The 16,889-nt window shown below is 49.2% G+C and overlaps 1 protein-coding gene across 8 annotated transcripts in view; it reads right to left on the reverse strand.

Moving 5' to 3' along the window:
* Scnn1b (sodium channel epithelial 1 subunit beta) overlaps positions 1-16,889 on the reverse strand; it is a 61,463-nt gene that overhangs the window by 6,532 nt on the left and 38,042 nt on the right. For all 8 annotated transcript variants that reach the window (XM_050143342.1, XM_050143340.1, XM_050143335.1 and 5 more), the window contains 5 exons: positions 12,690-12,957; positions 10,428-10,618; positions 2,727-2,830; positions 449-612; positions 98-205 (listed from right to left, as the gene is read on the reverse strand). In XM_050143342.1, the coding sequence (XP_049999299.1) occupies positions 98-205; positions 449-612; positions 2,727-2,830; positions 10,428-10,618; positions 12,690-12,957 (835 nt within the window). The remainder of the gene's footprint in view (positions 1-97; positions 206-448; positions 613-2,726; positions 2,831-10,427; positions 10,619-12,689; positions 12,958-16,889) is intronic.

Raw genomic sequence — 16,889 nt, forward strand, 5'->3', positions numbered from 1 at the left:
AAAAAAAAGATTTGGCAGAGCCAGCCCAGCTCTCACAGAGAGCTGAGGTAAAGGGGATCGAGCCCCGACGGTCACCAAGCCTGCGGAGCCTTCCTACCTGGATGGAGTATGTCGTGTTGTAATCACTGTACAGGTTCTGAATGGCGACGTCGGAGCCGTTCATGGTGCAAGGACTGTAGGGTTCCCCCTTGCGCTGCAGCTTGTCCTGTGGAGAGAGGTGGCTCATGGAGACCCCTGCTAGTCTCCTATATGTGTTTCCCGCGGAACCAACGGGATGCTGCAAAGGGGTGGGGAGTTGCAGGTCCCAGAAGGCGCTGGAGGGCTCAGCGTGTCTAGAGCATTGTCAGACACAGTGAGGTCTGCACTGAGGCAGAAGAACGCTACTTCCAGGCCATGGTAGGACAGGGAAGCTTCTCCACTCAGGCTACCCTGGGGACCCCTGTTGTACCACCAGCACCCCGATGGACGTCTCAGTTCCGGTCAGAGCGTAGATGCCCTCTTCTTTGATGAAGGGGTATGTCCGCTGTTCATGAAGCATCAGTCTGGCCCCTGCTGTGGACGCAAGGAAGGGGACATAGTCCTCCGGGCCGATGTCCAGGATCAACTTGAGACCTGTGCGGGAAGGATAGGGAGGGCAGTTGAACTTGGACATCCCCCAGATGGAAGGGAGACCTGCCACTCAAGTGTTCACGCCTCATTCAGCCAAGGGGATCCTCCTGGGCTCATGTGTCCCACCTGTAGTCTCCACAGCATGCCCTGCCCACCCGTGGTGCACAGCCCATTCCCTCCACGACGACATGTGACCTCATTCTCCTCCGTTCAGTCCTTCCCAGTGGTGTTTGCTCCTTCCTGTTACACCCCTGAAGATGCTTTTCCCTCGCTCTGGAATGCCACTCCCGCCCTCTCCTTTCTTCTGGAACGTCCCACTCTTTCTCTGGGCTGCAATCAGTATCACTTCCTCCAACAGCCTTCCTGATTGTTCAGAGTTGTCAGTGTGCCCCCTCCTAGCTCTGGAACGTTCCTTCCCAGGACCCGCCTCCCTTGCCTTCTCTTTGTCTGTCTTCTTCCCAGCTGGGCTGCCTGGTTTGGAGGCAGACTTGTTCCCAGCCCTGAGCTTGGGCCACTAGGGTGGCCATCTCTGCCCGAGACAACCAGAGCTGCCACTGGCTTAGCACTTGCTACATGGTATGTGCTAGTGAGGTGCTCATTTAGGGCAGATCTGGCTAGGTAGCCCAGGCTGGCCTCCAACCGGTGATGATCTTATCTCAGCCTCTTGATTGCTGAGATTGCAGTCTTCTGTTATTATGCCTGGCTATAAGGTGCTTTATTACAAAATATCCCTATTATTGAATGCTCACCAAAAAACACATGAGGTACTATAATTATCCCGGTTTTACAAGTAAGCAAACCAATACAGAAAGAGGTAAAGGGATTTCAAACCGATAAAGAGCTAAAGGGACTTTTCCGAGGCCACATTGGGAGGAAAAGAATTTTCTAGGTTCTAAGGGGGCCCACTGGCTCCTTATTGTAATTACGTGTCTCTCAAGAGAATAGTTCAGCCATCTGTTGACTGCTTTCACTAACAAGGGCTGGGTTAAGGCGGTCAGCTCTGTCGCCTCCTCTTGGCCAGTAACTCTGATGGTCAAGGAAGGCCATCTTGCCTTTTGATGGTTAGGAGTGTCACAGCCTGAGACTGTGCCATGCCCCCAAAGTGGGTGTTGGGGTGTGGCCTGAGACTTGTGGTCATCTATCTCACGTCAGCCACTCAAGGGTTGGATTACAGGTGTGCACCACAACAGCCAGCATCCTCTAGAGCACAGGACGGCGGAATGGGAACCTGTCACCAGCTGTGTTCCACTGCCTCTCTACTCCTTGCTCTTTCCTGCTGTTGGGCTGCTCTTTGTTCTGTCAACAGTCAGTGACCTTGGACCCATTGTGTAAAACCTTTACAGAGTGCCCAAAACAGGCTGGACATTCATGCTTTCCCAATCAGATGAGGTGGCCTCTTAACACAAGGTGCGTGACTCAGGAGTTGAAATTGTTGCGGGCCATTCTTAGCTACCACGTACTGTGTTCTCAAGGAAGACATTGATGTTTTGAGAACGTATCATAGCCATGAGTTGTGACAACAAATTAGGAATACCAGTCTGGACCCCAGCCTCGCCATAACCTAACCTTAACCCTAACCTTCACCTAACCCTTACCCTAACCTTAACATTAACCTAACCATAAACTTAACCCTAATCTAACCATAACCCTAATACTTACCCTAATGCTTACCTAACCCCTAACACTAACCCTAACCTAATTCTAATCTTAACCTAACCATAAACCTAACATTTACCCTAACCCTAATCTAACCCCTAACACTAATCCTAACCTAATTCTAACCTTAACCTAATCATAGCACTAATCTAACCATAACCCTAATATTTACCCTAACCCCGAATACTAACCTTAACCTTATCTAACCATAACCCCGACCTTACCCTAACCATAACTATAACCCTAACCCCTAACCCAATCCTAACCCTAACCCTAACCCCTAACTTAACCTAACCTAACTCTAACTTGAACCCTTACCCTAACTCTTACCCTGGGCAGAGGGCTCCCCCAAAGGGGTGCTGCCCTGGTCTGCTGAAGAGGGGGTAGGCCGCTGCTGCCCACTTTTCAAACCCTTCAGAGAAGCCATATCTCATAGTGTCTCCTTGCACACCAAAACTCACCAAATTCAGTCCCAGGGTTGGCAGAAGGAAGCGCCATCTCTGTCATGCCCCAGTTGAAGATGTAGCAGTTGCCGTAATCTGGGTAGAAGATAGGTGTGAAGTTCCTGAAATGAACAGCAGAGGCTGGAGAGCAGGGAGCTTTGCCTGGGCAGAGGGCTCCCCCAAGGGCGCTGCCCCATCTGCTGAAGAAGGAAGTGGGGCGCTGCTGCCTGCCTTGCAAACACTCCAGAGAGGGGCAGGAGGGAGAGGCTAGAGTAGCTCTCTCCTTCCAGTCTGCTCCACGTAGCCCACAGCAGGGAGACTCCTGGAAGACTGTGAGGGGGAAGGGAGCAAGCAAAGGTTTTGCCTTTGTGGCTTGTGAAGGAGAAATGCTCTCAGATCCTTGTCTCAGTTACTACACCTTCAAAAGAACGCGGCCTTGTCCTGTCGCCTTCTGCTTTTACGTTTGAGATCCATCTCACTGTGCAGGCCACGCTGGCCTGGGCATGGGGAACCTCGGCCCTGCCTCTCCAGGGCTGGGGTTCGAGATGTGTGCCACTCTGCCTGGCTTTGTGGCAGCTTCTTGCATCTCTCTCCAGGCTAGGGCTTTCTAAAACCATGCTGTTGCCATCTTCAAAGCAATCAGCAAAGTCTCTCAATGCTATTGATTAGATATACAGCTCCAATTTCTGTTTGTCTTGCAAAGATTAAATTGGTTTATTTAAATCAAGACCTAAATAATTTTAAGGGGTGGTTTAATTGTAATTGGTTAATAAGCCCTGTTAATCTCTTTTGACTGTGTCTCTTGGGCTGATAGGAAAAGCCCACACCACATAAGCCTGACAACCTGAGACTGATTCCCAGGACCCTGAGTGGAAAGGAGGAAACCAAGCATTAAGAGTCATCCTCTGGCCGGGTGGTGGTGGCGCACGCCTTTAATCCCAGCACTCGGGAGGCAGAGGCAGGCAGATCTCTGTGAGTTCGAGGCCAGCCTGGTCTAGAAGAGCTAGTTCTAGGACAGGAACCAAAAGCCACGGAGAAACCCTGTCTCGAAAAAAAAAAAAAAAAAGAGTCATCCTCTGATCTCCATGGATACACACATGGCAGTCATGCACATATGCGTGCGCGAACACACACACACACACACACACACACACACACACACACACTAACAAAATCAAATGAAAAGTTTCAGTTTGATCCAGGAACTACTGAAGATGAGGAAACCTTGTCCAAATGCGATCACACAGAACAGACAGGAGTGTGGAGGTTGCATTAAATAGCAGCACAGACAGTCATCAAGGACGCAGACGGTGGGGAACTTGATGCTATTGGTAACCCAGTTCCTGCAGTAAATAAATTGCGTAAGAGATGAGGAAATCACCTCTAGACAGAAACTCAAAATTCACAGTGTGTGAGCTCAAACTGCATGCTCACTTCGTGTGTGCCAGCCGAAAAGCGGTTTCATAGGCGGTGAAGGACTTGGAAGGAGAGTATGAGTTGCTAAAGACTGAGGATGGGCACGGAGAAGCAGTGGGTAACAAGTCCTCAGAGGCTGGGAAGTGCAGAATGAGACGAATAAGAGCAAGGCCTCTCTTAGGAAGGGGGAGGTCTGATGTGTATGGCACAGCGGGACCATGGCAGTTCATGAGAGTGTGTTACATCTTTTACACAGAGCTGGAAAAGAGGGCTGGTGTGGTGGTCCATGCCTGTCATCCAACCACTCAGGACGCCGAGGAAGGAGAATCTTGAGTTTGAGACCACCCTGGGCTATGTAGTGAGACCTTATTTCCAAAAACAAACAAAACAAACAAACAGAAAGAAACAGTTTTTAACAACAAAAACCAGAAGTGAGGTTTCCCACTGAAGGAAGGATAAGTATTTCGGAAGGTGGAGATGCCTTGATTTGGTCACTGTGTGTAGTAGTACGGTATGGTCACACTGTCCCCACATAGGCAGGACGCATGGGTACACATATGTATACACAACATATATGCGTAAACAATACATCCTATCAATAAAAAAAAGGCTATTTGATTACAAGGAAAATCACAAGCTTGGTATAGCGGTGCATGCCTGTAATCCTAGCACAGGGCTGAATTGTTCCTCCACCTCGGCTCTGTGATGTGGATGCTCTCGTGTCCCGCAGAAGTAGCACTAAAGTGTATTTCAAAGGATGGACGGATGGCTCATCCAATAAGTGTGCTTGCTGACAAGCCTGACCTCCAGAGTTCAATCCCCCTGGACCCTTGGGGACAGAGAGCTGGGTTCCTGCTGGTTGCTCACTGACCTTGGAGTGTAGGCTGTGGCAGAGACTCCCATGGATAAATGAATAAACAAATGTTTTCAAAGTATTCCTCAAAACAAAAGCAAGAAGAACCCCCAAGCAAATACCTATGTATCTACACCGTTCTTTTATATTTATTAAAAACAAGAAGGAAGCCCACCAAATATGAGAAATTTAAATGTCTACTGATGTCCCAAACCCTAAGCCTTTATTCTGTGATGTTTACTAGCAATTTTCACAGCCAGGCCTGTCAGGCTTGGCGCAGGCACCATTACCTGTTGCTATCTCACTGGCCCTAGCTTGTCCAATTCTATCTAAGGCTCAGTCTCTGATCCAAGCTCCCCAGGACTCCTGTTCCCCTTGCTCCCCCACAGTTCTCCTGCTAGACTCCCTGCAGAAGTCCTGTCCCACCTTTGCTTCCTCCATCCTGCCGTGGAGCAACAGGGCTATTGTCTCTGGCAGTGACTGAGGCAAGGCACACCCCACAGACCCCTCGGCTCTGTCAGTCATTCACTGCACTTCAGCCACTCTCCAGATGTTTGTAAACACAGCCCTCTGCACACCTGCTGTTTCCGGCAGCTAGAACATTATCTAACCAGCCCATCAAATAGTTGGTTTCTTCATTTTCTTCTGTTTCAGGTCCTCCAAGACTCCTGAGTATTCCTGCCTGCTCCCCCCCCACCCCCCGCAAATTAATAGAACTTGGCAGACCTATGACTAGGAGTTAGGAATTGATACCCCCCTCCTGCCCCAACACACATTTCCACCTCTTTACTACCTTCAATTCAGCACAGGACTGGGAAACACACCGATTTATTTGCTTGCCTATCTTTACTCCAGCAATGGACCCTGAGCCTAAGGAGAGCCATGACCTTGGAGCTGCAGGATGCTAGCTCAGAGGTACTGGCTCAGAGTCGTCTGCCTTGAACTGACTTCTGACTTTGTTCTTTCCTAGTCCAGTGAACTTGATGATGTATTTAGTGTCTCTGAGCTCCACGATCACCTTCTATGTGTATATCCCAGGGACAATAGCAGCAGCTACTGCCTTCCAGGACCGAACTGAGGGAGAGATGCCTCGCAAACCGTGACGTGCAAAACACCATGGCTGGTTCTGTTCACACCTCTGCTTCCAGGGTCCGGCCCACAATGCAGCAGCACATGGACATTTGGTAAGTATTTGTTGAATAAACTGTGGTATGTGATAAGGACACTGGGAAGAGATAAACTGGGGGTAGAGGTGAGTCAGGGAAGGTGTCTCAGCCAAGCCAGGGCCTGAGGAGACTCAAAGGCTGAGGAAGAGGAGGAGGAGTCTAGTGGGAAAGGAAAGGGTATGTCCTGTCGGGAGCATAGCACCAGCAAAGGCTTGGAGGGGAACAGGAGCTCTGGGCAGACACCACAGAGTCTATATACTGTGTGGGTTAGTGCTGAGCAAACAGGCTGCAGCCAGGCCCTGTTCTGAAGGGAGAGGCCTCACCCCAGGCTGTGAGGACATTGTGTTTCCAAGTGACTATCTTGGGCAGATGCAGCCCAGAAGGGATCAGGAGACTGCTAGGGTGTGGCCAGCCCCCCACTGCCAACTGAACTCTGGGCTGTCATCTCTGTCCACTTCATTTGTTGGTGATGCCTGTCACCTAGAAAGACAACTTTAGTAACCTCTAGTTCCAGAGCAAGCATCCCCTCTATAAACATTTTCTGGGATAGGGGCCATGAATGCAGAGGCCAGCAAGCAAGCCTTCGGAAAGGACTGGGAGACAGCTAGGGACACTCATGGTCCCTTGCGGTGTCAGGTGCTCTGGAGACTTGAACTTAGGGGTTCCGTGCCAGACTGGACGTTACATCTAGAATAAGAGAAGGGAAGGGAAGGGTGTGTGTGGTTTATATGTGTGTGCATGGGGTTTATATGTGTGTGGTGTGTGTATATGTGTATGGCGCATGTGTGCACATGTGCATGTGTGGGTTGTGTGTCTGGAGTCAGACCATCAGCTCACAAGCTCCAGTGATCTTCCTGCCCCTGTCCCTAGTGCTGAGGCTGCAGGAATGTGCAGCCATGTTCAGCTTTTTAAATGGGTTCCAGGGATTCAAATTCAGGTCCTCTTGCTTGCATAGATGTGATGTTATCCTCTGAGCCATTTCTTCCGTGCCCTGTCTGCCACTTTTCAACAAATACGAAGGAATTCCATTATCAGCTTGCTTTTTACAATGAGGTGGGAGCGCGTTCTGGGTCCCAGGCACAGCTCTAAGCCTTCACCGCCGGCCCACTTGTTCAGTCCTCCGGGGAGCCACTCATCTTTAGATAAGGAAACGGACCCATAGAGAAGCTAAGTGACTTTCTGATCCGTCATTTGTTGTGCAGTCACTGCCAAGATGCAGACGTTTTTTGGTAAAGGCCCCTGTAGGAAGTGGGTGGAGTCTTGAGGGAATGCGTGTTGTTGACGTGGGCACAGCCTTTTCAAGTACCCCAGTGACGCAGAACCATGGGGGTGGCCAAGCCTTCCCTGGGGGAGGCCCAGAAGGACAGACAGCCTTCCTCAGGGCTGAGTGCAAATGGTGGCAGTGTGCAGAAAATCCCACCATAGCTTTCTCCCCCTGAGGAGCAGGCTTGAAGACTTCTTCCCGACAGAGACTGCCCCTACCAAGATCAGCTAAACATATCTCCTTGATCTAGCGGTCATAAGCCAGGCCTACTTGTCTAGCTGTATGTAATAACCCTACTTCCTTGTTCAGTTGTATGTAATAATCTCCCTCCTTGTCCACCTGTATGTATTACCTCACCTCCATGTTCTGCTGTATGTAATAACTTGCCTCGTTCTGCTGTATGTAATAAGCCGTCTCCTTGTTCAGTCGTATGTCATAATCCCACCTCCCTGATCAGCTGTACATTCTGAAGACGCTGAGCCTCCAGGCTGCTGCAGCTTCTCCATTCGAGAGCCCACACCACACGATGACAGCTTCTCTGTGTCTGTGTCTGCTCTTTCTTCATTCCCTCACTTCCCCAGTGAGGTTAGTCCTTGAAGCCATGCGAGATCATGGCAGATCTTTACAGGAAACACCATGACACTGGAGGCTAAGCCCTCGGACACTAAAGAGAATGCTAAGGCCAGAATTCAAGATAAGGAACAAATGGCGGCTGGATTTTGTCTGACTACAGCATTCAGAAGGAGCCCCCCCCCCCCACTTAGCTTCTGTGAGGAGGGGTTAAGAAAAGGAAGGTGTCTTATTGATCCTAAGGACAAGCTTAAGAGACACAAGGTTAAGCTGGCTGTTCTGAAACATTGCACAGTGACAATGGCACAATTTGTCACCTTGGTGGAGATGGCTGGGTGCTTTCCCTGGTAGTCACGTGGACAGACATTACCAAGGCAAGTGTTGTCTGACTGACAATTGCATATGAATTAATAAAAGAATAGGAAGTGATAGGGGAGAGAGAGACAAAGACATACACAGAGAGAGACAGAGAGAGACAGGCAGAGAGAGAGAAGCTAAGTGGTTGGGGTGGGAGTGTCTAAACACGCAAGTGCTGGCTAATGTTCAAATCTAGACTGCGTGATGTCTCGGTGTAGCTCTGATGCATACTCCTAACTCTGAATCTTTCTTTGGAGGAACATTTATATGGCCAAGAGAGGGCACAGAACCAGAGAGCAAGGAGGCCAGGGATAGCAGCATCAGAAGCCCAGGATGGTAGAAGGCAAGGTCACAGTTCCACTCAGGTACCACTCAGGAAGCTGGGGAGTAAGGGACAGCCCAGATGCAGGTTGGCTATGGTTTCGTGACAAGGTGGCTGGGTGGCCCCTATTGTTCAGAGGCTTGGCTTGGGAGATTTGAAAGAAGTGGGTGGAGAGGGTGACTTCAGATAGCTTTGTTTTCTTTCTTTTCATTCTTTCCCTTTCCCCTCCCCTATCCTCCCATCCCCGCCCCATCTCTCTTTCTTCCCAGGGTCTCAGGCAGCACAGCCTTGAACTCCTGCTCCCTTGTCTCACCTGCTGGGACTACAGGCATCTTGCTGCCATGCCTGGGTGTCTGAGCTTCATTTTCCATGAATTATAGAGGCCTCTGATTCTACCACTTACCAGTGGTGTGACTTAACCTCTTTGAGGCAAGTGGGAAAAATAGTACCTTTCATGGCTTGTTGCCGGGATGAATTATAATTTCATATGTGAGAAGTGTTCAGAATAGAGTTTGGCCCATAGGAGGTCCAGTAAACATTGCATCATGACTGATTTTGAATTCCTTATCAAATGTGGGTTTAGTAATAAGAATAACTAGGTGAAATCCAACCTGCCTCAAGGCAGGCCTGTCCTTTCAATGGATTATCACGATGCCATTATTACAACCATGGTGACCACCATTTTCTGATTTGCATTATAGGACATTGGTTCTATATTGCATGGCGTGTGTAGCCAAGGAATTATTGGTCCCCCTGTCTCTGCGTCCTGAGGGCTAAGACCACAGGCTTGTACCATCACTTCTGGTTTGATTGGCAACTCCTTGATACTGTGTGCAAGATGCCTGTCCAGACACCTGAGTAGAGAGGAGGGCAGAGGATCTGCAGCTCTTGGCCGATGCTTGGCTGAGCCTGTGGAAGGTTCAGGGCCGAGCCTATGGTTCCTGGAAAACGAACCTGGATGCAAGCCATATGCCCAAGTATGAGATTTAGGAAGGTGGCCCAGTGTAGCCACAGAATTGGGAACTGAAGTGAGAGCTCAGACCAGGAGGACACAGTCCCCATGTCCAGGCGAAGGAGACAGGCTTCTGTGGACAAGCTGGAAGATAGCCCAGACTTCCTGGGTCACTGTCACCCCCTGTCCCTCTGCCACTCTCTCGCCATGAAGGCTCATTATAGGGAAAAGAGGCTCTCCAGCCCTCATGGCTCTACTCTGCGTGCCAGTGTGGACCTAGATATACACCCTTCACAGTGACTGGAAGCGGCAGGTAAAAGGATTTTTCTGTTTTAGAGAAAAGAAAACAAAAGCCAGACAATGCCAGGTGCCCACCCAGATATGCCATCAGGTGGTTTACCATCCCCCAGCTGTTGGGAATTGTAGACTAATGACCCAAGGTTGCCCCTGTTCCTGGGGTGGCCAACAGCCAAGTCTGACTGCTGGGGACATTATAAACGGCCTAGACCCACTGCCAGTGGAACAGCTCTGTGTTTTTATTCGTGCACACAGCAGCTCTTCTCCTGAATCAGGCCAAGCCCAGACTTCCCCCAAAGTCATCACATCCTTGCCTGTTCTTATCTGCCTTCCTCATCTGCCCTTCCTTACTGACTTGAGCCTGTCTCAGACCCGCCTCCAACAAGCTGCAGCAAGACACCGAGGCACACAGATCAGCCTGTGTGCCCGTAAACAGCTACTCTAGAGCTGGGTGGGTCTGACCCCTAGCAGGCCAGGCTCCTAACTCATTCTGTTAGAGCAGGGAACAGGAGTTGCTCTCACCGATAGCTGCAGGGCTCTGTCCCAAAGAGGCAGGCTAGGATTATGCGATCAGGGGCATAGCCCATCCCCACCAGGTCCTTTCGAGGCACTTGTGAGAAGATGTTGGTGGCCTGCAGGATGTACCACTCAGTCACGGCCTGGGTGGCACTGGTGAAGTTCCGGAAGGTGCACACAGTCCCATTGTCGCTGCACTGTGGAAGGGAAGAGGGGTTCCTGAAGACAGCAAGGCCACTGCTCTGAAGAACCCAGCAGGGAAGGGCAGCACCATGTCAGCTGCCCCGTGGCTTCACCCTGGTGGCGGGAAATGCGCTAGAATCCTAACTCACCCATACTCTGGGGCAACTCCAGGCTGGACATACACAGCCACCACTGGTACTCTTAGGCATGAACACGGGACATATGTACAGAGATATGGCTCCTCTCTGACACATTACACATACAGAGGCATACAAAGATACACACACACACAGGGGTAAACACACATACACATTCAAACACACATGGGTACAAACACATATGGACACATAAACACACACACTCAGGTGCACAAACACACACATGCACACACATTCAGATACACAAACACACTTGGGTACACAGACACACAAACATACATGGGTACACACAAAGACATACTCAAACAAATATGACTACAAATACAGACACACAAACACACATGGTCACATACAGATATACTCTCACACACAAGCATACATACACTCACACACACATACACATACACACATGCACACACACACACACACAGGGACAAACATGGACATTGCGCTCGCCCTAAGAGGTGAACATTTAGGCTTAGACTGAATTCTCAGACAGGTAACATGTGACCCCACCCTAAAGTGTGACATCCACTCCTGGGCTCCCGGCCATTTGCTGGTTTGAGTGGGGGCTTTGGAGGCTGTGAGCAGGTGCTAGTGCAAGGCAAACAGTTGCCCCTCTGGAGGCTGCACACCTGACCCTTGTTAATGTCAAGGCTGACCCTCAGAGTAACCAGGGATGCTGCTGACAATGCAGGCCTCGGGGCCCTGAACTGCATCCGTGGGCTCTCCAGGGGTGACATCTGGATCATGGTCTGGCTCGTGACAGCTCTCGGAGATCCCAGATGAGGCTTTCTCCCTCTGGGGCTGTACGAGCCGGTGGCACCTCAGCCTCAATGTGGGCAGTGGTTTCTTGGTCTCTGACTGCGTCCTTTCTACTCAATCCTTGTGAAACTGATATCACTTCCGACTCCAGAGCATGTGACCCAGGACTGGCCAATCACTGGAGGCGGTCCTGTAGCCCACTGTGATTTAGGCTGAGATGTGACCAGGGGAGTTAGCCCAAGGCGTTTGACTGGCTCTATAGAGAAAGAGAAACTGTGGGGAGAGATGGCTGTGATGTCGGCAGAGAGGACACGAGGCCTGAGCTGAGATGGAGGGCAATGAGTTCTCATGAAAGTACCTGAGTGCCTGGATCCATGCATGCCTGGATCCAGATGAGTTCTGGACATCTTTGTGACATGTGCCAATGGCTCCCTGCTTTGCACAAACTCATGCAGAAACTCGTTTGAGCTGCATCACTCTCGCCCCAGGGTCTCAGCCAACACACCAGCCATTTTTACTTTTTAATAAGTGCTTGCAAGGCTCAGGCAGTCTTCCGGTTGATGAAGTGCCGGTAGCACTAGCAGGAGAACCTGAGTTGGATCCTCAGAAGTCACATGAGAAACCCAGACAGGGGCTGAAGAGCTGGCTCAGAGGCTAAGACCACTTGTTCTTCCAGAAGACCCAGGTTTGATTCCAGCACCCTATGGTGGCTCACAACCATCTATACCCCCAGTTCCAGGGGATCCAGCACCCTCTTCAGACCTCCATAGGCGCCAGGCATATGATGCATATGATGCATAGACATTCATGCAAGCAAAAACACTCATATACATAAAATAAAATAAATTGAAAAATAATTAAAAATACGGTGAAAAGGGGTTTGTTTGTAAACTCAGAGCTGGGGAGGTAGAGACAGGCAGATTCCTCAGGCTTGCTGGTCAGTTAGCCTCCCCTAAAAAGAAATGACATCTGAGGTTGTCCTCTGGCCCCCGCCCCCGCTCCCCCATGACAGGTACACCTGCAAATACATCCACACACCCCTTTAATCCTTTGCATGTGTACAAAACAGGCTTGGGTCCTCTCAGCAAATCTTAGATTATTAATGAAAATAGATTGTCACCAACCTCTCTGGAGGGCCATGGCCTGTGCTTGGGGAACTTACCAGCTTCATGGCCACCTTGCACCCCTGGGCATTGCAGATGCTTCCTGGGGCTGGACTGCTGCTGTTGTGGCTGTTCCCAAACAAGTCGAGGACCAGTGGGTGGTCAGGGTTCCGTTCATCAATGAACACCAGGGGTGTGTGGTCCCAGATGGTGAAGTTCAGGGCACTGCTGGTGTTGGTGTGACCAGTCCCTGGAGCCAGAATCCTGTCCAAGACCGCCTCCATCAGCTCATCCAGGTCCTTCAGCAGGTGCTTGACTTTGGAGTACCTAAGTAAGGAGAGGTTGGGTCAGGTGGGCAAGGGGCCACCACAGAAAGAGCACGCAGAGCTTGGGGTCTTCTTGCACACCAGCATACAAGAACTTGTTACCACAGCAGGGCCTGGTGATGCACACCTGTAATCCCAGTTATGTTGGAGGCGGAGGCAGGAGGAGTGTAAATTCAAGCCCTGTCTGGGCAATGTAGTGAGATCCTGCTTCGCTCTGTATTTCTTAAAGGGCTAGAGACATGTCCTAGGGATAGCATGCTTTCCAGCATGTGTGGTGCCCTGGGTTCAGCTCAGACACCACCTCTCTCCCATGGCACCCACGTGTCTCTCTGTTGTCCATTCAGTTCTCTCAGTCACCAAATACATATTAACATCGTCTACGTGCGAGGCGACAGAGGCAGAGACAGCCGCGGATGCCCCTGGTAGTGAAGAACTGTCTGTTGATGACGTGTCATGGGTCAGATGTGTGGGGCTCTTTCTTTCCGTCGCTCTTTGTCACACTTTGTCACCATCCCCACCCACAGACAGGGAGGCTGGCTCTTGGAAGCCACTTTGATTTCTTGGATGACCCCGGGAATAAGGGACAAGGTTGAAGCTGGAATTCAAGTTTGGTGGGATTCCAGCAGCAGGAGGGGGTTTATGCTCAGGGGTCCCCCTCAAAGCCTCTTCTCAGTAGAGGTAGAGGGTGGAGAGGGGGCAGGTCTGTGACCTGAGGACCAGCCCTCTATCCAATGTGGGGTTGGTGAAATTTTTTCAAGATGGAGAGGTGTTGGGACTGTGAGGGTAGCTTCTGTTTTCCCTCCTCCCTCCAGGGGCTCCATGTTAGAAGTGTGACCAGGCCCTGTGGAAAGGGTAAGAAAGTGTCCCTCCTTGAGTTCATTGGCACAGGAGACCACTTCCTAAATATAACCCTAGTAGCACAGACTCTGAAAGAAACAGTTAATAAATGGGACCTCCTGAAACTGAGAAGCTTCTGTAAAGCAAAGGACACGGTCAACAAGACAAAACTATAGAAAAACTCCACATTGGACAGAGGACTGATCTCCAAAATATACAAAGAACTCAAGAAATTGGTCATCAAAAGAACAAATAATCCAATAAAAAATGGAGTACAGATCTAAACAGAGAACTCTCAACAGATGAATCTAAAATGGCTGAAAGACACTTAAGAAAATGCTCAACATCCTTAGTCATCAGAGAAATGCAAATCAAAACAACTCTGAGATTCCATCTTACACCTGTCAGAATGGCCAAGATCAAAAACACTGATGGCAGCTTATGCTGGAGAGGATGTGGGGCAAAGGGAACACTCCTGCATTGCTGGTGGGAGTGCAAGCTAGCACAGCCACTTTGGAAAACAATATGGCGATTTCTTAGAAAATTAGGAAACAGTCTATTTAAAGACCCAGTAATACCACTTTGGGGTATATACCCAAAGGATGCTCAATCATTCCACAAGGTCATGTGCTCAACTATGTTCATAGCAGCATTATTTGTCATAGCCAGAACCTGGAAACAACCTAAATGCCCCTCAACCGAAGAGTGGATAAGGAAAATGTGGTACATTTACACAATGGTGTACTACATAGCAGAAAAAATAACGACAGGCAAATGGATGGATCTAGAAAACATTATAAGTGAGGTAACCCAGATCCAGAAAGACAAATATAATATGTATTCACTCATAAGAGGCTTTTAGACATAAGGCAAAGAAAAACCAGCCTACAGTCCACAACCCCAAAGAACCTAGACAATAAAGAGGCCCTGAAGAGAGACATACATGGATCTGATCTACATGGGAAGTAGAAAAAGACAAAATGGTCCTGAGTAAATTGGGAGCATGGGGACCTTGGGAGAGGGAAGAAGGGGAGGGGATAGGAAGGGAGGGGAATAGAGAAAAATATATAGCTCAATAAAAACAATTTAAAAAAGTGTCCCTCAGAGAAAATTGCTGTGGTAGCTAATATTAATCTCTCTCTCTCTCTCTCTCTGAGTGTGTGTGTATGTGTACTACATGTATAGTGTGCCCATCGAGGTCAGAAGAGGGCATTTGACTCCTGGGCTGGATTATCCTCAGTTGTGAGCACCCACTGTGGTTGCTGGGAATAAACTTGGGTCCACTGCAAACTTTCTTAACCATTGGTCCATCTCGCCAGCCTCGGCTGTTTTTATTTTTTTCCGAATATGAAAATTGATTACTGTTTGCATTGTCAAATTTTATGATCTTGGTCTTTCCTTCTTGCCTCTGTACAGCGTTGAAAGGAAACCATTGGCTATTTCAACAACTTTAAAGCGGACTCCAGGAATCTCAAGACCCTTTCAACCAAGCCCAGCAACCAGAACTTCATTGTTTCCCGCATCAGAGTAATAACTCAGTATTTTTGGAAAAATCTTTTAAAGTTTAGGGCTTAAAATCTAAAAAAAAAAGTTATTTTAGTTTATGTTCATGAGTATTTTTCCAGCATGTGTGTATGTACACCGCACACTTTCAAGTGCCCATGGAAGTCAGATGAAGGTTTCAGGTTCTCTGGACCTGGAGTTTAGATGGATGTGAAATGCATGTGGGTGCTGGGAACTGAATCTAGTCCTCACGAAAAACAAGTGTTTTTAGCCCCTGCACTGTCTCTCCAGCCTCCAACGTATTTTTTTCTTTTCTTTTCTTTTTTTCTTTTCTTTTCTTTTTTAAATTGTTTTATGTCTATGGGTGTTTTGACTGTATATATATCTATGCACCATATGTATGCCTGGTACCCAAAGAGTCCAGAAGAGGGCATTGTATCCCCTGGAGCTGGAGTTGCAGGCCGTTGTGAGCTGTCACAGGAGTGCTGGGATTTTAACCTGGGTCCTCTGGAAGAGTAGCTGGTGCTCTTAACTGCTGAGCCATCTCTCCAACTCCAGTATGGAAAAAAAACCCTAATGGTTGTTTCCTCTGACAGGTTTCCTCTGCAGAGGGTGGGGGCTTGGTTCTGTTTGGTGCTAATGTTTCCAGCATGTGAACAGTGGTGCACAGTAGATGCTCAGTAAACACAAATGCAGGATCTAGATGCGGCATTGCGGAAAACAGGAAGCGCCATTTACACTGTATGTGGCCTTGTTTTTGAGACTGGTTCTGGCTATACAGCCCAGGTTGGCCTGGAATTCATCATCCTGATTCAGCCTCTGAATGCTGAGGTTATAGGTGTGTGCCACCATACCTGGTTTATAGACATGTATGTAGCTGCAGACATGAAGGGCTGGGAAGTTGGCTTAGTTAGTAAACGGTTTGATCTACAAGTACGAGGACCTGAGTTTGGTCCCCAGCACCTATATGAAAAGGCATGGCAAAAAAAAAAAAAAAAAAAAAAAGGCATGGCAGAACAAATTTGAAATCCCAGGACTGGTGTTCTGGAGAGATATGGATCCCTGGGGCTTGGAAGCCAGCCAGGCTATGCTAATTAGTGAGCCTTGGTCATAATGATGAACCCTGAACCTCCTCTCACCAGGGCTCAGGTATCAGCACGGGGAGGGGCGGGGGAGTCAATGTCTGTAAGGAAACATTTGCTGGATGTGACTGCACAATTGTGCATGTGAACTCACAGCAAGAGCTTCACGAGATCAAGCCAAAGGGAAGGGAGAGGGGGTCGTGAGATCCCACGGCTAGCTGAGTAACTATCAGAAACTGATGGCTGCTGGGGGGTGGGTGTAGGTCAGTTTCCTTCAGAGGTTTGGACCCTAAGGGCGGCCTGTGCTTCTGTAGATGGTCCTACACCCACGCACATCCAGACAGCACTAAGTAAACAGAAGGAGAGAGAGGAGAGAGGAGAGGAGAGAGGAGAGGAGAGAGGAGAGAGGGAAGAGAGAGAGAGAGAGAGAGAGAGAGAGAGAGAGAGAGAGAGAGAGAGAGAGAACACAGGACAAAGAGGTGGGAGATAAGGGAGGAACCAGAGAGATTGG

The sequence above is a fragment of the Alexandromys fortis genome, unplaced genomic scaffold, assembly GCF_014885135.2.
Source record: "Alexandromys fortis isolate MF-2015 unplaced genomic scaffold, M_Fortis_MF-2015_v1.1 scaffold_45, whole genome shotgun sequence".
Classification (NCBI taxonomy): Eukaryota; Metazoa; Chordata; class Mammalia; order Rodentia; family Cricetidae; genus Alexandromys; species Alexandromys fortis.